The following is a 24,646-nucleotide window of genomic DNA, read 5'->3' as shown; positions in this document are numbered from 1 at the left end:
ACCCCCTCCTGTAACCGAGCTCGCTCTCCCTTTGCGACATCCCCCGGTCCCCTTTGCCACCTTTATATTGCGGATCGCGTTTGACCTTAACTGCGCCGTTTGCGTCCTTTTACTACGAGTTGAATCGATGGCAAATAACACACACACAAAAAAAAAGCGAGAGCGATGCGTAAAACGTCAGTCAAAGTTGCCCCCGTGCTGCAGTGCATTACTTATTGCGTGTTTTTTTGCCGCCGCTGAAACGAGGTCACGGGTATATATACTATACCCAAGTGGCTACCGCTTTACAACGAGGTTATAACTGCTTTAGACTCATTATTTGCTCGTGTTGTGCGTTTATTTTTTACACAGACAGATTTTACGCACGGATTGCATTCAAGTTGATTGGAATGATGTGTGTGCTGCTGACTTTGGAGTATTCACACGCGGGGAAATATCGTTCATATAGAGAAAGAGGGGGAGAAAAACGACAGCTAATGCCCGACCTTGTGATTTGAACTGATACATGAGTAAAATGTGTTTTATTTTCAGTGCGAACTCTATGATTGAGTTAAAATGCTGTTGCGATATTCTGATACAAGTTCTCCGCACGTGTTTCCATATTAGTAGCCTTAGAATTTACTATACAAAATTATCTTCTCAAAAAAAAAAAAGTTCTATTTAGGCCTTTTATAATGTGGCCTATAAATGTGGAGAAAAGTGGAGGCATTGTTTTCCAAAGTGTGCCGAGAATAAAGCATAGAACAAAGTCACTATATCACGCACTGTTTATGTTCTTAAACACACGTTAGTAACATCAGCCGGGCACTTCTCGGAGAACCTGATTGCAGATTCTCCCTAAACAGCCTCATTCCACCCGCAGTAGCTAAATGTGTCAGTGTCCCTGTGAGATTTAACCACCTGCCTCTCTCTGTTCCCCCCCTCGCTTTCCTGTCACCAGTGATTTTGCTGGACTCCAAGGCTCAGCAGACAGAACTGGAGTGGATCTCCTATCCTCCCAATGGGGTAAGTCTCTCCCATCCCAGATACAACCATCGCCCGGCAGAAGCATTGTTTTAAAATTACAAACAAAAAAGAAAAGAAAAAAGGAACACGCATTTAGATCTTTCGACGTGTTCAGCCACACAAAGGCAGAGAGGCCCCCGAAGCGAAACCCGCCACGGCTCCTGCTCCAGCTCCAGCTCGCGTGATTAAAAGCAGTCCGAGAAAGTTTTTAAATAAATAATGCGAGCACGAGCCGATAAAAGCCGGCACAATCATCCTTAAAGATGTTTGCTCGCGATAGCGCCGTCTAATCTCCCCCCCCCCCCCCCTTCCATTCACCGCCGCTCTATGCCGGGTTATTACGGCTCTATGCCTGCCCTGGCTGCGAGTGCATGTGTTCATTTAAGCTCTCAGACGGCCTGCGTGGCGCTGATTGGGCGCCTTGTGTTGATACTGTTTGCGAGTAGCAGGTCACAAACAGCGTTTTCTTTCCTTTTGACGCGTCTATTCAGCCACTTGGCGATGTTTAGAGATGAGCAATGTTCATAGAGTTTGGAATATCATTCACGAGATAATGCTGAAATTGCTGTTTGGAAGATACGCCACATTTCGAGAAACCGACAAGAAGGAGGAGAATGAAAAGGGAAAAAAAGAAAGAAGGGTTAGATACTGTACTGTACGTTTTTGCACTTCGAGTTATCAAGGTCAACCATCAGTTATTATACATCGACCACGTTTTCCAAAAAAGCTCCCCAAACTCTTGTCCTCACCCCCCCACCCCCCTTCCAGCAACAATATAAAAACAATTACAACTTTGTTCCCGTGTCTTCCGGAAGGTATGAAGTAGATTCTCTGCGCTTATTATGTAACCGCTCAATCGGACAAGAGGAACACTTTTCGCCCGGGCTTCACACTCTAGAACAGAATCCGTGGAAACTATTGTTAAACTCTTGCCAAAAAAGAGACACACTTTTTTTCCACAATCCTGCGCCACGCATCATGAATTATTTAGGCTGCTGAGCAATCCACCTCCATCATATTTGAAGTTTGGAGGGGTTGATAGAGGCTTCCCGACTTCATGATTGACAGCGGTGTTACTTTTTTTCTGTCTTGTATTTTTCCTAAAACTCAAATCGAACCTAACCTAATGTGTGTGCGTGTGTGTGTGTTATTGCAGTGGGAAGAGATCAGTGGCCTGGACGAGAACTACACACCCATCCGCACGTACCAGGTGTGCCAAGTCATGGAGCCCAATCAGAACAACTGGCTGCGGACTAACTGGATAGAGAAGGGCGACGCGCAGCGAATTTTTATCGAGTTGAAGTTTACCTTGAGGGATTGTAACAGCCTGCCCGGAGTGGTGGGCTCCTGCAAGGAGACTTTCAACTTGTACTACCAAGAAACGGATTCCGAGGTCGGACGTAGTTTACGGGAGACGCAGTACGTCAAAATAGACACCATAGCGGCCGACGAGAGCTTCACCCAGGGCGATCTGGGCGAGAGGAAGATGAAGCTGAACACTGAGCTGCGCATCATCGGCCCGCTTTCCCGGCGTGGATTCTACTTGGCCTTCCAGGATGTTGGCGCTTGCATCGCTCTGGTTTCCGTCAAAGTCTACTACAAAAAGTGCTGGTCCATCATCGAGAACTTGGCCACCTTCCCGGACACGGTGACCGGGTCGGAGTTCAGTTCGCTGGTGGAGGTGGAGGGCGTCTGCGTCAACGATGCCGAGGAGGAGACGGACAACTCCCCCAAGATGCACTGCAGCGCCGAAGGGGAGTGGCTGGTGCCGATTGGGAAATGTATTTGCAAAGCCGGGTTTCATCAGAAGGGGGACGCGTGCGAACGTGAGTGTCTCCTGTTTCACCGCCCTGCCACACTTTCCTTCTCTTTGAATGCACCTGTAGCGGCTCGCACAATGGAGATCCCCTTTGATCAGGGATTACAAAGGAGAAATGCGATAATGGGGCGTTTTACGGCTTCAAATAGGAGTTTGAAAGTGGTTTTTCGATGGAGTTGTAGAGGTTGAGAGTAGCTACTGTTCTGCATTGGGATTTCCCAAGCTTCTTTTGCTTGGAGGGTCAAAATGAAAGCGAAGAGAAGTAAACGTTTACATGTCGAAATGTTTGACCTAAAAAGAGTCAAAGTAGACACTCCTTTCAAATCGTGACACCCTATACTTGGTCCACAACTCAAGATCTACATGAAAAGTAATAATTAAGGTTCCATTTTCAGTCTTTTCCCCTTGTGCGTGGTTGCTACATTTCAACCTCTCTTGGTGTGTAGAGTTTGTGACCCTCTACACTTTGACACTGTTGCCCTATTAACATCACAAATAATAACTGAAAAGACTCCAAAATGCATTCATACATGGGCAATAGTTTGACAGGAATACTTCAAACCTAATTATCCATAAGGAAAACAGGTCTGATTTGCTTGTACCCCTAAGTGTAATAGGGACGTAGCTTTGGACTTAATTATGCAAAACGACTTGATGATGAATAAACGTCACTGGCCGTGGTGTTGTTGGCGGATCGGATTAGCGGCGATGATCTGACGGCGCAAAGACGGGTGAAGCGCAGCGGCACGGCTCTCTCTCTCTCTCGACGCCGTAATTAAAGCCCCAGTTAATTGATTGCTGGACTCTTCATTCCCGGCCCCCGATACTGTTGACACTGGGATTAAATAATAACCGAAGTTTAGCCTCTCTCATCGTGAGCTGGCCGCGTGCCAAGGGAATTAGCCGCGGAAAACACGCCGGGGTCTGCTGGGCAAGCCGGGTTCAGGGTCTTGGAAAAAAAATACACGCCGGTCTGGAGAGAGAAACTGGTTTAACCGCGTTGCCTTTCGGTGTCTCTGGCAGAGCAGGAATACTAACAGCCCTGGCATTTGGCCTCAGGAAATTCACACCGGAGTCTGGAGGAAGGGCTCGACCGGCGGTGCTCCCTTGATTCATTGTTGTACATGTGATTATTTTGCCGCTAGATTTAACAATAAGCCGTTAAATACCCATGAAAGGCCACATGCTGGGCCTTTTGGAATGTGTGAAAGGTTATATATACCTTCCATCTGTGCGGTTTTGCTCTGGCCGTTGAGACGCTGGGGCGATGTAATATTGAGCCACTATATTGTCTGAACACTTTTCCACTAGGGCGGCCTTTTAAATATTAAACTTGTATTAGAGAAAGCATAGGAGGTTGAGCATAGTTTCTGTTGCAACTGAATCAAAATGTATTGGTCACTTTTACTGAATACAAGTTACAGTTATTGAGCTGATTTAACGCATATATTACCGTATCTTGTCTCCCCATTGCTGTAATATGTCCAGCTAAATCCATTGTACATAATATAGACCTAAAACAATAACAATATTCCTGTATTTCTGCAGTACTTTAACCAGTGTTTAGAGTGCCGTCATATATTTCTCCAAATCATCTTGAATGATCCTGAATGCTTGAAGTCCGGATCTGACGTCGCCCACCCCCGATGTATAGTTTAACACCGCCACAAAACATGCTCTGAAATACATGTGTTTCCTGTTTTCCTCCAGAAAGTGGGTCAGTTCTTGAACCGATATGGTAAAATATACGCAAAAGTAGAACGACGATACACGCACCTTTAAGCCAGCAAACAGGAATAGAACACAAGCGTTCCGTCATTGTTTTGACACGGCGACATATATAACCTGGAACGTCCCGCAGTGTAGCTTTGATCAAACATGTCCAAGTTGGCTTCACCTCTGTGCTATGATAGATGGCCCCTGGAGGGGGGGGGGGGGGGTTCTGCTGCACGTGTTGATCCAATATTTATGTAGCTCCTGCGTGTTATCCCTATGATCGCGACTATATTTAGCCGCTGTCACTCTTATTCACTCCCCTTGTCGTCAGGCCCCAGTTTAACCCAGGACTAATGCCCGCTGGGATTTTTTTTTTCCGGTGGCCACATGACTTGAAAGATACAGCACTAGGTGGATTAAAAAGAAAAAAAAAAAAAACAGGGGTCAGGGGGTCGCGCAACTTAAGTGGCAGGCCCCGTCAGCGTAAGCCTTTTTTTGCCCCCCTCCCCAGCCCCCCTCATTCGCAAAGTGGGGAATCTCAATCCGAGCCGCTTATGAGGCGCAGCCGTCGGTAATAACTGAGCGGAATGCGTCGAAGAACAAGGATCCGAGGTAATGTGAGGTGGAAGTGGTGGGGGGGCTTTTATGGCACGGCTTCATCCGCCGGGGACGCCGCGGAGGGAGGTTTGCTAATGAAATAAATTAGGCCATGTAATTTACAGTGCGGCCGCCCGCCTTCCAGTCTCGCTAATGTTAGCAGCGATCACTCATTCAAACCCGCCGAGTTACTTTTATTGTTGTTTTAATATGCGCACATGCCCTCAGGTGGAAGACACTGGCTCGGTGTTTATTTCCACAGGGAGGACCAGACAGGGAAAAAAAAAAAAAAACAGGAGCGAGCTTTTCTCCTCTAACTAAAATGCCTCCATCTATTTTGTATTGTCGGCACACACACTGCACTTCTGTTAAAGGGCCTGTATTGTGCTAAACCATTTTTTTTTTCTTGTTGGAGCTTTTAACCTCGCAATGTTGTTCCTTCATGAACAAGTTTACATCAATCATGCATGTCTGAATCAACCTGCGTTTTTAGTCGGTCTCCTTTTCAAGAGCTCAAAACACACCAGCCGAGGGTGTACTTCTTCCTTCCCCGGTGACCAGCACAGCAGAGAAAATTGGTGATTGGTGAAAAAAATGTCTGCGCCATTTGCTCTGTCCCTTGTTTGCTTTGGACTAAAACTTCTTCCTTGAGACGGTGGTTAGGACTACAATAGTGCGGCGCGGTGACGTTTTCTTGTGAATTTCCGTGCGACTGCTGTGATTGGTTCGGACAGGAAGTGGATTTGGCTTGTCAGGCTATGCATGTGGAAGATGGGGGGGGGGCTTTATTTCATGGTTTACCCTAAAGTGTAGGTTATCACTGAAACTTGTGCGAACACAAACAAAGCGCCATTCCAAGTAAGCTTTTTGTTAAAGCAGAACTAAGTAACTTTTGCCCTTAGCGGCCACAGGCGCCACTGTGGCTGTTGTGGCATGTTGTGTTATTTTTACTCATTAAAGCAGTACTAAGTAACTCTTCCCCCTAGAGGCCATAAGCGCAACTGCAGGTGTAGTAGCAAGTTACAATTTTTTAACTTATTAATTGTCTTGGAGAGCAAATACTACACTGACAGGAAAGGCGAAGGGAGAGAGGGTTACTGTGCATCCAATTATACAACGGAAATATTTTTTTTCACTCAAACTTGGCTGTAAATACTGTTTAAAGTTACGTTAGCCCGCAGTTAGCTTTGCCCGTTAGCCTGTTAGCTTCTTCTTCGTGGTTACATTAGTGTGTATTGCTTTCTCCGCACCGGTGGCAGTCAAGTTGCAAACATGGTTTTCTGGCCAGAGACACCAGGGGGAGATGAAAGACCCTCAATCATCCCATAAACCCTTGTATTACCCCCACAGGAACTACGGAAAGGATTTATTAAGGTAAACACGTTACTTAGTACTGCTTTAATTGTCCTTGAGAGTAAATACTACGCTGAGAAAACACAAAGGGGTAGAAGGATTTTGATTTTGTTCATGGTGCCTCAACCAATTATACAATAGAAATATTTTTTTCCTGCTCAAACTTGTGTGGCGCTACCTCACAGTTAGCTTTGCCCATTAGCCTGTTAGCTGATAAACCAAATAACATCTTGCAAAATGTTACATCAACCAACTGAGAGCTGTAGACAGAACACAGTCAGGACTTGCCCGTACCATGTCATAAACCTCAGAAATGTGAGACGAAAATGATTTTGTAAAAAACTGAGAGCAGTGAGGGAGATGTTTTCCATTTGTGCGTATTGGGGCTGCCGGGTCGGAGGCAGGGAAAGTTGCTAGTGTGGTTTTCCTGCCTGAAAGACCAGGGGGAGATGAAAGACCTCGCAATCATCCCAACACTTATATCACCCTCAGAGGGACTACGAAAAGGATTTATTAAGGTAAAAAAAAAGTGACTTAGTTCTGCTTTAAAGATAAAACATTATAACAACATTGGTCCTTAAATGTTCACACACTATTCTGATCAAATTGCCTTTAGTCAGCTCCAGTCAGTCCATGCACTCCCTTTGCTTTCAGCAATGGAGCTTTCTTCCTAAATAAAGACTAACATACTTTAATCTACATTATTCAAGATGCTAAAATGCTGAATACTAAGAAAGGGCTGCAATGAAATAACAAGTTTAAATGGTTGCAGTTAAAAAGTTGCATTGTCCGCAGATTTTGCAGTGTCCTTTGCAAACAAACTACTCTTATTAGTAAGAGGATTCTCTTTATTAGTTTAACAGTTTATATTTCAGTAAATGGCTCCTGGAAGGGTTTGATCGCAATGCTTGTCAGAAAAGTCACAGCTGGATATGCTTTTGCCGCCTTACACCAACTCCAAGACATCCCCCAAGCATTTCCCTAATCCTGAATAATGACTGATACCGCACCCTTTAACAAATTCCCCGCGTATCGACTTTTACAAATACCTGTAGATAACGCTGCGCACTAAAGCGGATCTTCATCACAGCCTTGACGCGGCACCTTTATGAGCTCCAGTGAGGCTTGAGAGGCCTTTGTATTAGGGGGGTAGTTAATCTAAATAAAATGAGAACACAGTGCACCATCAGCACTTCCTCCAGCCGCTCCACTGACGTTAAATTGTCCATTCAGGAGTTTTCCCCCCTCGAACAGGTCCACGAGAGCTGTTCACAGTCTCTCTATCACAGTCCAAGTGGATGCGACTGCTAATAAAAAGTGAATCTAGCCTCCCCGGATCTGGCCGGTCAGTATATAATCTGCAGGCGATAGGCTGTTTGTTGTAATGGAGGCGCGGTGGTATAACAGGACGGAAAGAGCTGTTCGTGCAATAGCTAAATACAGGGACATTTCCAGGCATTGACGTTTTTCAAGACAGTATGTACATTTTGCTAAGGAAGGACACGCCATAAATAACCCACAGAAGTACTACCTGACTTTATAGGATATCTCTAAGCTTGGATTGTGTTGAAATGGTTATTACTTTCCTATGCAAAGACACCATTTCTGAGGTTCACCGGGCAGTACATTAAAACAGCCTCAATGAATAGATAATATATAATAATACATGCGTGATGTTAGCATGTTCAATGATGATTTTCGATGTCTGTATTCAGGGCTTTTTTCCACTGATTGTTAAGGATAGTGGAGTCCTTTAAGTTTATTACTGTTCATTCATAAAAGATTTACACTGGAGCAAATAAAGAGACTGCACATTTCTGTATCATGGGCAATTAATGGGAATTTACCCCAACCGTAAAGCCACACCGCGTAGAATTTTACCCAGAAAATAAAATTGAAATACAGGCATTTATTTGATGACAGATATTTTCAGGATTGAAAAAAAACCTCAAACTCAGATCTCCTAAGACGTGACTGTAACTTTTACCGGGAGTGGGTACGTCTCCGGCTGGTTTCCATGGAGATGTCGACAGGTTAGGTTCCCATCCAAATCCATTCTGTGATTACCCACTGCAGTAATAGCATTTCCTGTGTCGAGCTGTTCATTGGGAGCATGTTTTGCACCGATGGCAACAGTAGGCAAAAATGTTACGCAATGTGCCTTTAATTTTTATGAATGTTTCACTAAGACGCTGGTTCCAAAATATGGATAGTAACTTCATACTGCTGCTGCGTCTGGTTTTCCAAATACATATGATACAACCCAGCTCTGCTCAAAAAAAAAAGAAAGAAAAAAAATCAATATGCCCAATTCTGGTCCAGAGGGTGACCTACTTTTGACGTGTCAGCGTATTTCAAGCTATTATCGTACATATTGTTTACCTTGATTTCATTTGCACCATAATGAAACAGGCACTCTAATACTGTAGCGCTGTATAGGGCTACATATCTCACTCTTGATGTTGAAAACGTAGTACAGTGTATGCTAGTATATAGTGTTGTAGTATTTAAAAATCAAACATAGTGCTTTAATGCATTGGGCGGGTTCATTCTATTTCCATAGTACAGACAATCATTTCCTACCTTTGTACCTGTAGTGTCTCTCATCGTGTGTGCAGTTCCCGACATGCCACTTCCTGCTAGACACAAACACTCATAATATACATTTTTTATATAATTGGAAATAAATTCAGGCGTCAAGGGGTTAACCAGCGGTGGCACACAGATAAAAGGCATTTCAAACCAGCATGGGAAGAAAAATATTTTTTTCTCAGACATTGATTCATACGCTCTTTTTCACAGCCAGCCGTTAACATTTCTCGTTGGATTTCTTTAAAGACTGGCTTCCTAACTGCGCTCTCTAGTTTTTGCTGTGTAAAGCAAGAAGACAAGTTTCCTACACAAGAACGCTTAGCTGTTTTTGCTTCATGATTTCTCCTTTTCTTTTCAGAAGTTAGCGCTAAGTAAACATTTTCTTTAAAAAAAAAAAAAAAAAATGCTGGCTGTTGTTGTTTTTTTTGTTTTTTTTCCTCTAAGTGTAAGCCACGCGACACCAGACATCACTGCTGCTCCTGTGCTGCTGGTTCTGTATCAGCATCAGATTGTGTGTGCATGTGGGTCTGCAGCATAGCAACAGCCTGGCAACGGAAGCCAAATGAGTGGCAAGTCTGCAATGTTAGTATTTGATTTGACACTCGGGAGGAAAATGATGTATGTGCATATACTCTCTGTTATTACATGCACATACATCATTGTGTCAGTTGAGAATGTAGTTGTTTTAATTTTGTTGAAGAAGAAGTAATGAAGGAGGCTAAAAGTTGCTGAAAGTGGTCCACAGACTTAAAGACACTGGAATATAACCATAAAGACGTGATTATTCCCATCCTTCATGTTTATCCACACACATTTGTCATGTGATAACGTCAAGCCAGGCTGAAATTGCCGTATTTCCGCACGCCGCGTCACCTCCGGCTATCTCCGTCTTCTATTTTGGACGCGGCGGCCGTGCAGGTGGAGTGGTCGCTGCAGCCGTCCCCGGGGCTGTCCATCATGTCGCTCCGAGCTCCGGCTTTACTTGTGCGGACGACAAACCGTGTTGTGATGGCCTCATTCATCATAGTCGGCGATCACAGAGCCCGTGTCTTTCACCCGCTGCACTCCCCCCCCCCCCAAAATGTTTTAACCCTTTGTGCCTCGTCCCTTCTGTGGCGGCGCTAAAATGTCATTCAGCGTAATGGCCGCTGAGAAAAAAAAAAAAAAAAAAAAAAGGCTGAGCTGGAGTGTCCCCGCTGCGGACCGGGCGCTCGGCACTTTGGGGAGGCATCATTTTGGGGGGTGTTGAGAAAATACTAAGCCATTCATTCTCGGAGGCTGTTTAGCACTGGCTGCGTTGGAGCCACCGAGTCGTTCAGAGCGAAACAGAGAGAGGAAGCCTTGTGAGGAGGACAGTGTGGTCTTTGTCCCACTCGCAAATCCGTGAAATGGATGTTGTCCTGTTGTGATCGCTGTAGTTGTGGTAAAAGTTGAATTGGGTGCAAGAAGCGATTTGGCAAAGGCTGCAGTTATTTGGGCAATGGAATGTCCTCGGTTAGGGCGGCAAAACACTTTTTTTTTTTTTTCGGACAAATATTGCAATTGCGATTCGACATTTAAATACATCATCTGCTAAAAGGATGAGTGAAGGAAGTCATATTACCTTTAGACTGTCAAGCAACATATTCTTGCTCAAAATAGTCACATTAGAACAATGTACCATAATCTACTTTCAGCACTATTTGGTTTCACATGGACAGCGCCCTCTTCTGGAGGAGTTTCCCCAACATTCAGAGTACCACTGGGGGACAGGCACGTGACTAAAATAAGATTACAGAGCGTCTGTCTGAACTATTTATAGGAGGGGTGTCCAAACTTTTTTTTATTATCAATATACTTCGCATATTGAAGCATATGCGCCGTGGAGGGCCACAGATCAGTGGTCAGTGCGAGAGAGTTTTAGCAAGGGCTGAAAGATATATCGTTATTGTATTGATACCAAGATATGAACATTCAAAACATTGAAATCGAAAAAAGCAAGATATAAACGATATAGAATTTCATCAATAAAACTGCACTCTTTATTATCATGTTTTTATTTTTCTGAAAAATGCTTGATTTTCACCTAACCCATAGTTATCGTGTTGTATCGATATCGAGATATCTGACATGAATATCGAGATATGACATTTTGTCCATATCGTTCAGCCCTAGTTCTAACCCATGCCCCACAGCTTTATTGAGGTTTGGAACCGTAAACCAGCTCTTTCCCACAACAAAATGTTAGTTTTTACGGCACAATTGAGAAGATGTTGCGTGTGCCAATTCAACAAATAGCCTGGGGGACACTAGAAATAAGTCTGAGGGCCGTATTTGGCACGTTGGGCACGCCTGCTTCTGCTTTGTGGAAACTCAGACCTTTTATCTGTTGCAGCTGGACCTGAGATCAGAGGCTCCACAATTCTGAACATCCATCACTCAAATACCAGAAAAAAAACCCCTCAGCCTCTTGAGGTTTGGTTATTGCAGTCGTCAAAACCTCGATTGCGATTCGATATCGATAAACCTCGCACCCCTATCCTCTTGTTCTGTAGAAAAACACGCTAACCCTGCATTCGACTGGGGCTGCTCTTGGAAGTGTTTAGAAAATGCACTGCGTAAACATTCGCCTAATCTAATCAAAATTGCAAAAAAGTCTTTAATAAGTCTTTACCCAATCTGAGAAACGATCCACGGCCCTCCCCCGCGGCGGCTTTTACGTTCAGGCGATAAACCCCCGAACAGCATCGAGGCGCTATCAGCCCATGCTAACAAGAGAATTAATGAGGATACAGGATCTTGTAAACACTGGCGCCATCCATCTTGGCTGTCAGGGAGTTGGACAAGAGTTAGTTGGAGACTGATTGATGGTGGAGGCCCCCGGGGGGAAGGGGGCCGGAGCAGCTCGGGCCTGACTGACCACCGCCACTACACGCACTAAAGCCACTGGCAGGCGGGTTCTACAGCGGGGACGACGTATAGTCGACAGTTCGAATACATTCAGGAAGCAGGGTGTCAGGGGCTTGTCACGCGTGCTGACGGGGGCGTGATTGATCAGATGTGGATGTAACGCTCCGTAATGGCGTTCTTTTAGAGCCGCCTCGCCACTGGAAACATTATGCAAATGACAGGTGTGCCCAGATACACGGCGAGCACATGCAGCGACAGCGGATTCAGGGAGCTCTCACAAGGCGATCTATTTCCTCTGTTATTATGCTGGAGTCTGATATGAGGGGACGCAATAGAAGACATGATTTAACGCACATTTGAAACTTTATGGAAAACCCCCTGGATGGATATGACCAACATGAAAACAGTGTAACAATTTTACCAATAGATAACAGTGCATGGTGCTTGTCAAAATGTCAAAACTGTAGAATGTTTTGATCGGAATGAGCAAAGGGTTGTATTGCAACCAGCGGCACAAGGAACAGGGAGTTTAATGGTAAGAAAAAACATTTGATTCAATTATACTCCAACAAATTCTGTAGGAAAACGAAACACCATCAGTGAAAAGGCTGATGGCTTCTCTGAATGGGGGCAATGATCCTAAACACAACTCTAAATCCACAATGGATTGACCTGAACGTCACTAAAAATCTGTAGATGGACGTCCAAAGAGCAGTGCCTCCCACACAGTGCAGAAATCTCTTATTTCTGGAAGGCTTTTGTAAGGAAGAAAATCCTTCAAACTAAAATTGAAAGTCGATAAACCTTGCAGCCCTCTCCTTGGGTGGAAATCTAACCCACAGATTCTTGTTTTGTAGAAAAACACTCTAACCCTGCATTCGATTGGGGCTGTGTTTAGAAAATTTAAGGAAGAAAACTAAAATTGAAAGTCTTTTGTTAAAGCTGTGAGGTTGTGGGGTAAGGTTTGGTTATTGCCGTCGTCAAAACCTCGATTGCAATATCGATAAAGCTAGCAGCCCTTTGTAAGGAAGGAAATCCCTCAAACTAAAATTGTCTTTCGTTAAAGCTCATGTCTCATCTGTCTCATGAAGCTCATCTCCCCTTTGCTGCACTGTTCACATAACTTAACTTTCACACTCCAATGTACAAACTCTTCAACCCCCCCCCCCCCCCCCCCCTTCACTGGTGGGTTTGGCCTGGCAGGTATACAGTAGCGGCAGCAGCAGCAGCGTGTCGGCACAGCAGGCCTCCGTCAGCGCTACTGTACTGCAGCGGCCGACTTTAAAGAGAATGCAAAAGTTGGGACAATTTACTCGATTAAGCCGTTTGTCACGTGTAAAGAAAAGGTCCACGGCGTTTAGTGTGGCGCCGTCAAATGGAAAAAGTGCCTCTCATTTCAGCCATTTCAATAAAAAAAAAAAGAAAACGGGACCCGACCACAGTCTTCTCTAATGGGGAACACGTCGACGGTGAAGTCATAATTCGTAATGACTAATATTAAGTGGGCTGCACGTTGACGCATAGCTGTCGATACACAGTGAAGCCGCTCCGCGAGTCCTCAGTGCCGGCTCCCATTTCCCTGTCAACACTTCAGATTAAATACACATGGTCCGGTGCACTCGCCGAGGTGCCACTGATCGTAAATATTTGATTTCAGCCCTTTTTTGTCGAACAGAAAGTGGAGAAAGTAGTAGAGAGAGAGAGAGAGCGGCTCCTGGTCGACGCCGGGCGGTTGTTGCGTGCCCAAAAAGCCTCTCTGAACGAGCGCAGTTGATTCTGGGAAGGCCGCGCTGCCACTGTCTCGTCTGCGTAATAGCTTTGTCTTTCACCTTTCAGATAATACGGCGCTGACTCATGCATACATGAATACCAAGCAGCAGCCGGCAACGCGCGGCCATTCTGCTGTTCAACAACTTAATTTTCTGGCATTTATATCAAAATGCTGCTAGATAACATCAATGATCGCAGGCATTGTTTGTCACGGTGTGCGCGCATATACTTTCGGTGGAGCGCCGGGGCTGATAATAAAAAGCTTTTGGGATTCGAGAACGGGGGAATAAAGTTCAGAAGATTGCGCATTTAGGTGCTAGTTCTGTCGCACATTGAGAACACCATAAAGTCCATCTAAAAAAACAACAACAATGTGTGCGTGGGTGAATAGTGGGCTACAGAAGCAGGTTACTCCAACCTTTGCAATGTGTAGTGACTGAGCTGATGTTCAAAAAGCTCTATTTAAAGCTGCATTCTGCAACTTTTTTATGTGGGGAAAATAAGTTTATATCTGTGCGCATTTGACCTTGTAGTGACCGAGCGGCTGTATGAGTCAGGATGGCGCCTTTACTTTCCATCACAGTGGTCTCTAGGACGCTCTGGGATCAGTTGTTTGGAAGGTTTTCACTGCTGACGGACCCGCTCCACAGAAAACCTACAAAACAATTGAGCCTGGAGCATCCTAGAGACCACACTGATTGAAAGTAAAGGCGCCATGCGGACCACTCAGACAGCCACTGGGTCGCTACAAGGTAAAATACGCACAAATATAAACTTTTTTTTCTCCACATGAAAAATTATGTAATACAGCTTTAAGTCTATGGTCTTAAGAACAATGGAGCTAAAAAACTGCTTTAGTTGTGGAAGTACACTTATCCATACAATACATTTTTCCTCATAGACTTTTCATAAGTATAATATGATCTTCAGTGTGGCATCTCATGACTATAACACACAGTTCTGAGTACTATCAACTGAAAAGTCATGGAAACCTTTGCTGTATTTTCATGCACTTGTTGTTTTCCTTGATTTGAAATGCTTTGGTTAGAGAGAGATTGATCGAAAACTTTCCAAAAAGCCAATCAAGAAAATGGATGAGATTTTTGACTTTCACTCCAGTGCCAGAGCGTGTTTCAAGGTGGGCGGTGCAGTCGAGCTCCAAGTACTATTGAGAATCTGGGAATGCAGAGAGATCAGTTTAAAGCTAACCGCTGTGGACAGATGCACCTTTGTGTGATTGGCCGAAACAGCAGGACTTTTTCGGGCTCGAAATGCTTCAGAAAGCGCCGTTATTGAAGCCGGGGGATAATGCTCACTTAGGTCAAAAGGAACAAAATGCAGCGATGACTTATCAGTTCCCAGGTCGGTGGGGGGAGAATCCGACCTGCCAGGCTGAATTTGAGCCTGGACGCCGCTCCCGGTGAATGGCCACAATCCGAGTAAACATTCTCTTTCTCATGCAAACAAAAGCATATGGCCGGCGCTCATTTAAAAGACACTTTGTCGGTCCGGTCGCGTTACTTCCAAGACGACAGCGGCGGCGGGTCACAGGTCACTCAATATTAACTTCATTTACACATGGCTGCCGCGCGCTCCCCGGCCACAATGGAGACCTGCCCGCCGTGTTTTGTAACATGAGCTGCCCTCCTGACAGGACACTGTCAACACAGAAGATGGATGATCGCGGCGGTTGACCTCTGGCCACCGCTGAGTCACCTCTCCAGCCCCCGCCCGCATGACAAAGGAGCCCCCCCCACCCCTTACGGACCCTTGCACTAACAGGTTCAGACGTCCACCGGCTCTGTTGCTGCTCCTGAGGGCAACCCCGTCCGAAGCGTTTCTATCACTTTTGAGGTCCAAACGGTGGCACAAATGGGATTTTTTGTGATTGTCCAGTTGGTCAAGAGAGATGTGATGAGACAAGCCGAATCTGAGGCGCTTTGACTCCTGATTGTGAGAGGTGTCATGGGAGAGAGGGGCTTAATAGTAGCTTAAACGGAAAATGATATCAAACAGGGCAAGATATCGCCAAATGATCCAGCGAAAAAAAACACACAAAGAGCACATTTTAAAACAAGTCTATTTGCATTAACATCTTTTTTTTTTGTAGAGTTTTCTTTAAAAAAATCAAATTGAGAGAGAGACACAGACGCTAGCCAGAGCTTTTTACATTAGAGACATTCCTCATAAACCGAACTTTCCACAACAAACTCTCCGATAACTCAAATCCACGCGGCAAAATCCACTCACCAACTGTTTCGGCTCACTTAGTGTTTGTCCGCAAGAGAAATGCCCGACGTGGACTGAGCGGCGGCGAATCCAGCGCCCGGGCGTCGCCATTAGTTCTTATTGAAATTAGGAAGGAAAGTTAATGTGTGAGGCTAATTGCATCTTGTTTTTACAATGTGAATAAACTCGCCATCTGGCCAATATATTAACCAGCGCCACTGCCAAATGTAAAGTAAACTGCCGCAGAACAAACATTGACAATGCTTTTTCATTTAGTTCATTAATTTGTTTTAGTAAAAATCACCTAATTACTGTATATACACAAATGAGCCAGCAAAAAGAGATGTGATTTATTCTCCTCCCTGAAAATCCCCAGGGAAGTCGCTGTATTGTTGGCTAAGCAGCTGCTCGGAGGCGCACAAGTCGTGACAAAATGTTGGATGGTGCGAGCCAGAGCGCCCTTTGAAAAACCCGGCTGGATCGTGTGCCAGAACACGGCTCATCTTCTGAAAATGTTCACACCTTTTACATATGCAGCCAATAATACGTGCTCCGTCTCATCCCGAGAACCACCCAGGTGCTTTGTCAACAGAAGATCACGAGTTTATTAGTTCAGAATGCTGCCAAAATTACGATGCCCAAAAACACGCACATTTAGCGAGGAGCCCATCCCGAGAGCTGAAGCTATTTCGGTCGTTTCGCTGGAGGATTCACGATATTTCATTGCATAATTGAAGTCGATGGGAAAACACCCTCTGTCCGGGAATGGAACCCCCTGTTTTAGATTCCCCCCTTTGTGCTCCAGTGGTCTGCTCAGTGCCATCGTGTAACGCGAGTATAACTTCATCTGGGCCCGCTTTGATCTCCGCCGCACCCGTCCCGAACCGCTCCTCCTCCTCCCGGGCTTCTCCCGCTCCCTCTCCCTCAGCCGTGCCCTCCAACAACTCGGGAAGGGAATGCTAATCTTCCCTTTGTTTCTGCTGGAAAGCTACTTATCTCCCGCTAAGCGCAGGTACCTCGCATGAATGGGGCGCTTGTCCGCGTGCGCTCACAGGGCAGCGGCGGCCAGACGAAGCCATTCCAAGTATGCGTGGGGTACGCGGGCCGGGCCGGGCCGGTCAGCGCTCCAATGGTCCAGTTGGTGTCAGCTGGCATTACTGGCGGCAATCATTGTTATGGCGCGAATGGATGTGAACACACTGTCATGATGTAACCTATGAGTGTACTTGGGGTCATGTTATGTCGACCTGCTGGAATGTTTTTAAAATGATGCACTGTTAACTAGGGCTGGGAACCTTTACTTTTTTCCCCCCGATACTGGTACTTTAACGATACTTGGTTTTCGATAACGATACCTGAACAATCCTTTTTTTCGATACCTACACCAAAGTATTTGTCATATAGAACCAGATTAACAGATTAATAAGTTCAATAATGTTCATTTATTCCTTTTCCTTCCATTCAACTCCTGTTACAATTGTGTAATTCATTTGAGCTGAAATAATCAATGCATTGCCTTTAACTACAAAAGGGCCCAAACAAACACTTTGCCCATTTTTAACCAATATTTCCCACACTCATTGTTATTGTCAATTTTTTTTCCACAGATTTTTTGCAATTTTTCGATGCTTTTCCCAATTTTCCCCTCCATAGTATTCCCAAAGTTCTACTTTCCCCCTCCCCCAATATTTTTTTTCCCCACGAGGGCAGGGCGATATGGCCTAAAATCTATATCAGGATATAAAAAAATAAGTATCACGATAATTATATATTTATGATATAATTGAGAATGGACAAATTACTTCAAAATCTCAGCCTTACGCCAGTTGGAAAGATTAATTCAATGATATTTTATTCTTTTTCTTTTTTTTTTTTAAATGGCATACACATTTCCTCGCAAACATGATCTACTCGAGCAGTTTTTGGTCCACCCCCATTTCGTTTTCATTTTCTTGGATGACCGACAGCTTCAAAACTTGAATTTAAAGATCTAAACCTGGGAAAACTGGCAAATGAATCTTGAGGCAATTTTAACAGCAATTGGCTATAAAAAAAAAAGATAATATTCCATTCACACACACACAAAAATAAAATGTGATAGAGAATTGGTAAAGAGCCATTTGGGGGTCAAACTCCTGTAACATCAAGGTGGAAGGGTTCTCATGCATTCTGTATGTGCTTCGTCTGAACCGTCTCTGGAGTGGAACAGGCCCCATGTTCTAGTTGAAGCCATGAGTCTCCTGCCTGCCTATAGTCTGACTGCACAGAAGAGCCTGCCCTACAGTGGATCTGCTTCTGCTGTGCCTCAGAGTGAAGCTTCCTCCACCCTCCGTTGTTTCCTCCGTCGCTCTGGAGTTCAGACTAAAAAAGGCACGTGAAAACATAATCCACAATCAGCCCCGACGTCGCTCGGCCTGAAAAACGACGCGACCCTGGAAACAAAGTGTACAGCGGCGGCGGCGGCGGCTTCATAAATAACTCGGTTGCCCGCTTCCTTCAAGGTGCACTTGATTTGTCTGAATGCTGCGCCGCTACAATAGTCCACATTGAGCCGCGAGTGGAGATCAATGGAGCTGTCCTTTGGCTTTGAAAAACACACTCCGCCCCGACTTTTTCCCCCCCGTCTCCCTCACTGTTCTTTCTGAAATGATCTTTGCGCTGTGCTGACTTCTCGCCGAGGAGCCCCCGGCGCTGACCATGGCCGGCTGAAAACGCAACTTATAAAAAATGTATCGGGGAGGGGAAGAAATGGGTCTTTTTTTTTTTTGGGCCCAGGACGCATCTGTTTTGTCTGAGGTGTTGTGCATGTGGAGTGCGACTGCGTAGATTACCTTCCATTACCATGAAAGTTTAGTAAATGACAAACAGAAAGATGTGCATCAATAGTATGTCTTTGTCTTTTGTGCTGGGACATTTGAGACAGTTTTCTCACGGTATCCGCCAGCCATCCAGACTTGGTAACAAATATAATCACATTTATCCCCACACTAGTAATATTGTACAAAAACAATCCATACCACTTAAGTTGGTACGGCAATGCAAAACCCCACACGGCGGCCATTAAACTGATCAGAACTGTTTTCTCTTTGGCTTGTAATTTGGCTGTGAAAATGTTGCATTTAACAAATAGTGTTGTGGGGTCTAGCTGCATACTTGGCTGTTGGTGCATTTGGAATAGGAGTATCTACTATAAAACAGAAAGATAGTCCGTAAATTATCGTTTTGTTGCGATTTGTATGATTTATTTGTGGAGGAACGGGCCAATAACTTTCTTTTGATGTTGTTTAGACTTCTGCAAACATGTTCTGGAATAAGTTTTGACGAGAGGATTTTTATAATGTCGGTGATTGGCCGATCTTGCGCAGATAAAAGATATGTAGATAGACTTCCCGTTTTCTGCAATATAAAGAGTGAAATCAGGGCTTTAAAACGAGTCCTCCCACAAGTTTGTTAAATACAAGTTTCACTAAACCTCAGTCAATATGGACACACTGCATGTCATTTAGAATTCAATTGTTTTCACCTCCACAATTGTATTTTAGATCGCCGAGCAAAATGCCGCGACTTGCAACAGTATGCTAATGCTAACAGTAGAATGCTATACGTTTGTTAAGTGGTGACGTCCCAGCTCTACTTCCGGGTTCACATAGACCGGCAGATGTGCAAGAAACTACAAAAAAAAAGTTCAATACCACAAGCAATATTTCCATTAGCCAAAAATGCTGTAAACGTAATATTTACCAAAATAGTTACATCAAGGTCAGCGGAGAAAAATGCTAACGGCGCAGCAGCTGCGCTAACCCCTGAAGTAGCGACTTTAGTAAATATGACTTGTTTAGCAGTAGGTGCAGCATTTTTGGCTAATGAGTCTGAGAAATAAGTAGGTTCAGTAACTCTCCTTTGAGTTTCAGAAATATTGATTGTTGTTTTTTATGTTTTTTTTCTTGCATTTTGCTGATCTGATAGAACCCGGAAGCGGAAGTCGTGACGTCACACTTAACAAACGTATGCTCACGGCAGTATGCTAATGCTAATGGTAGAATGCTAATGCTCACGGCAGTATGCTAGTGCTAACGGTCGAATGCTAATGCTAACGGCAGCTAATCAAAGCTGGTACAAAAACAATGATAGAATCAATCAAGTGACCAATTATAGACCAGACATTTGGAAAAATCTGTCAAAAATATCGGCCGAGCATATCGATCCCAAAATCCCCAAAAATCGGCACCGGCCTTAGAAAAACCCATACCGGTCAACTTCTAGTTTAGGCCTTCTTTCTCAACCACAAATGCTCCTGGACGTGTTGAAACAGCACATCGAGCTCAATCTTGATCTTTAAGCATAAATCGCCGACCTAATCGCAATCGGAATACACAAATGACAACAAAAAAAAGGCTCCCCCCTGACACGAGCGCATTTTCCCAGAAGAACAACACACTCTCCAATAAATCTGGGCGCCGGGGCCTCGAACATAATTCACGTCTAATCATCTGTGCACACAGCAGCCCAGGGCACAATAATGCAGCAGAAATAGGCTGTGCGTCTGCTATTGACATTCTCCTTTATAGTCATAACACGGCGTCATGGTCCGCGCCCCCCCCCCCCCCCCCCCCCTTTCCCGACAAATATAAAGCAGGAGTGGGCTTTTTAAATACAATTTCATGGCTGTCGAAACATCCAAGGCGCTCTGCTTCTTTTTATACAATGCCCGGTGCAGGAATGGCTGCGCCCACATTAGCAGTCCGGGTGGGTGTGTGTGCTGGGATGAGTTATAGAATGATGTGTCTTTTTCTTTCTTATCTGATCATTCTGTTGACACAAACCCAACGATGATCCAGGATGTTTGCGCTCTTCCATTGCCGCCCGGCGCATAGTGTGTCCAAAATAACTGCAGTGTGATCGTAGGTGGGACCAGAATAGCTGCTGCTGACTTGGTTTATGGTTGAGTATCTTTTTAATGGCCGGACCTATCCGCATGAAACAAAAACGGTCACAAAGTTCAACATCCTCTCTCTCTGCACGTTTGAACCGAGGTCACATGACTGTCTCGAGAGTGGAGACAGTATACAAAATAATGTGCGACTTTTATCCATGAGACGATTGTGGCAGGTTTCTACAGGTGGCACAGCGGGTCGTCTCGTGATCGGAAGGTCGTGGGTTCGAATCCCAGCTCCAGTAAATGCACACTGTCGATGTGTCCTTGGGCAAGACACTTCACCCTACTTGCCTCAAGCGTCTGCGTACATTGGTGTATGAATGAGAGAGTGAATGGGTGACTGGTTCCTTACTGTAAAGCGCTTTGGGCTTGATAAAGGTAGAAAAGCGCAAGTCCATTTACCATTTACCATAAATATTATACATTATAGACGAGACAATTTTTAAAATATCAGCGGTGCATGCCAGCATCGGTTGACCTCTATTAGATATATTTTTATGATTTAGACCTTTAATATAATACTAAATGTTTAACTATAGGCTTTTTAATAAAATATAAAAACAAACAAACATCAAATTAAATTACTTAAAATATTGGCCTATATATATCGGCTATAGAGCTCCACAGTCCCGCCTCCTCTCCGATCCGGAAGTAAAATTCCCCTTGCTTTGAGACCGTATTGATTTCGAATAAAGTCTTAAACTCCGTAAGTGCGTCAGCTTGGGCTGAATCCAGCTCTGTGGTTATAAAACGACCGCAAAGTCAGATGCAGGTGAAAAAAGCACGTATGAGATCGATCTAGTTTACGAAAAAATACAGTTTAACTGCGAGCCTGCGTCCTAGAACTACATTACCCAGGATGCTCGGTAGTCCCATGATCTACTACGAGGCTTTTGATTGGTGGAGCTTCACGTTCCCACACGTATTTATTTATTGTAATGTAGACAACATATTATAAATAATTTATTAAAACATAATGCAGGCAGATTTATCCATATCTAACACTGATAGTAAGAAAAAGTCAAAAAAATGTTCCCAACGATCCAATTAAACGAACCGCCGATCATTTTAATTCAAATTAGCATGATTCAGATTGTTTAATAGTGAAATAATATAGAACTTTTGTCTGCAAAGTAAAAGAAACTTGGCGTGTTTGCTGAAAACCTCGTTGCCTTGACCAGCGGGCGCGATGTCGCAATGGTTCTTGGGATACGGAGTTTCTATAGTCAGGAAGTGAATTATGTACACAGCCTTGTACCTTTTATTTTTCTTCAACATTATGTCTTCTTTTTGGATTGAAATGAAACATTTTATGGTCACGAATTGCTACATAGCTGATTAGCCCTTGCGGCAACGTTAAACTCTTAATATTTGAATTTTTGGTCAAATCGACGGTCAGGTGGACAGGGATTTTTTGCTTCCGGACCGGAGCAACAAGACCGCAAGGGGCGGGACTGTGGAGCTCTATTGGCCTTCTTCTTATCGATATCGCCGGGCCCTAAAATGAATCCTAGAATCTACGTGGCCTGTCATGTCTCCAGCATAGATTGAGATTTTGTTAGTGCACTCTAAAGGGGGATTGCAGACTTGACATGGGACTTCACAAATTCCATCACAAACCCATAAGCTGTCCTTAGAAACTGCAATACCTTTTCCCCCGACACTGAGCTGCTTTTATACAGTGTTGTGTGTTGGGTTCATCTTTTCCCATTTTGCATTTTGGTGATGCTACACAGTCATCACTTTTTGGATGTTTGCAAAGAACAAAAAGAAGTTTAGCACTTAGGATTTCTCAATCGCTGTCACTTTCTGCACATGCTCTTCATCTGCAGACATGACTGAGCTCATACTTGGACAGACTGTGCAGCGCTGGAGCGGCTTCACAGAAAACACACAGTGGAAGTCCATATATCTAAACCCGGCTGACCGGACCACCTCTAACACGCCGGTCCTGTCCCGCTCCCCTCCCTCACACGTTATCACTCTAATGGGGGGTGCTATCTCCACCTCCCTCCTCTCCTCAGCAGCAGCAGCCGTGCATTCTTTCCACGTCCAGTATAGCACCGGGGCGGCTTCCACACCTAATCAGAGCGGACATGTAGGAAGGGAAAGGGAAAAGGGGGGGAGAGGAGGGAGAGGAGGGAGAGCGGGAGTGTTCTGTAAGAGGGACAGAATGAGTAGTTCGCTGGGTATCTCCTCAGCCGGTGCCATATGGGAATAGCCTTTACATTCCTGTACACCTTAACTTTCCGCTACTTTTGAATGGATTATTATGTCCAAAAATGTATCATTTTGTTGCGTTTTGTTTCACTAACGTTTACGCTGAATTTCTCACCAATCAATCAAATGAAAGGTTTAAAGTGATAGTCTGTAAGATAGCCAAATGAGGAGAGAGAGTAATTCAAAAAGTAATGAATCAAGCCCCGCCCCCCTCCTCTCTCCTGATTGGACCTGAAAAGCCGATCCAAGCTTACAAAATGAAAAGAGAGAGTTCTGATTGGCTGGTTCACAGGAAAGCTCGTCTCATTGGTCAAAGTGATGGCACCAGGGATTCACTTTAGCTGCTGAGTTTAGCAAAGGGGAGGGACTTTCGGAAAAAAAATTATATTAAGTATTACTTGTTACTAATTGCAGGTCAAAATTACACAATATATTGAGTTTGCAAAACGCTTAAACTTACAGACTGTCACTTTAACCTCGCAACCCCCACATATTAACAGAGCACATTTTCTCCAGTTTGGCGTTACCCAAATGTAAAAGCAAAACAGTGGCAAAAGAGCGACAAGAACACACAACTTAAGAGTGATGAAAAAGCAACAAAAATGAAAGGAAAAAGTGCCGAAAATATGACGACAAAAAAGCCACAAAATACCACAAAAAAAAACAGATTCCAAACAAAAACGTGACAAAAGAGTGATGAAAACGCAACAGACAATCAGTGAAAAAGTGAAAAAAAAAAAAAAAAATGCGATGAAAAGTGCAAAGTGTATATCGTGTCAAGTTGGTAGTTAAATTTAGTCCCTTTTTTTTTTTACTCCTTACTTTCACCAGAATGAATCAGAAACCCAACCCAAGCACTCAAACGTCATGTGTCTGACAAATGCCGGCACGAGGATGCGCTTTTTGAAAATGCGTATCAAGTAGTATTACTCATAAGATTGCAAGAAGCCAGAATAAACTTTGAAGCGACTCCCATCTGCACATGTTAACAACACGAGTCAGTGCGAACAAGACAACAATTTACCATCTCCCCGTAGAAGTTCGCGGATTACACAGAAAAGAAAAGGTCAGCGTCAGAATCCCGTCCGTCAGCAGAAAGGCGCGGATTAGCAGCGAAGGGAAAGTGCGCGAGTGTATTTAAAAAGGAAAAAAAACAAAAAAAATCAAGACAAAGAGAATAATTACTGACCAACAGGGGATTTCTCATTCGTCAAAGCAAGTAGTCTGTCTCCTCTTCTCTCTGCTCCCTTTCTAAAGAGCCCGAGACGAGCTGGACGCCGTTCAAGAATGTTAAAACACAGCTCGGAGGAGAAAAAGGGAGGGGGAGGAAGAAGAAAAAAAAAAAAAAAAAGCAGTGTTCTTGTAAAAATCGAGCAAAACCTCTTTTCTGTTTTGTGAGTGCGAGAGGGAGATAAGGAGCAGAGGGCTGTTGATTAGGTCTTCTGTGCAGCCTGCTCTGCCCCTCAGCCCCTCAGCGCCCCCGCTCAGATCGGCCCATTCAGAGGAGACGACGGATAAAC

At 44.4% G+C, this 24,646-nt stretch overlaps 1 protein-coding gene across 4 annotated transcripts in view; it reads left to right on the top strand.

Moving 5' to 3' along the window:
* epha7 (eph receptor A7) overlaps positions 1-24,646 on the top strand; it is a 146,887-nt gene that overhangs the window by 1,125 nt on the left and 121,116 nt on the right. For all 4 annotated transcript variants that reach the window (XM_079571747.1, XM_079571745.1, XM_079571746.1 and 1 more), the window contains exons 2-3: positions 941-1,005; positions 2,162-2,831. In XM_079571747.1, the coding sequence (XP_079427873.1) occupies positions 941-1,005; positions 2,162-2,831 (735 nt within the window). The remainder of the gene's footprint in view (positions 1-940; positions 1,006-2,161; positions 2,832-24,646) is intronic.

This window comes from Gobius niger (genome assembly GCF_951799975.1).
Source record: "Gobius niger genome assembly, chromosome: 15".
NCBI lineage: Eukaryota > Metazoa > Chordata > Actinopteri > Gobiiformes > Gobiidae > Gobius > Gobius niger.
This window is presented reverse-complemented; position numbering and strand designations above follow the sequence as displayed.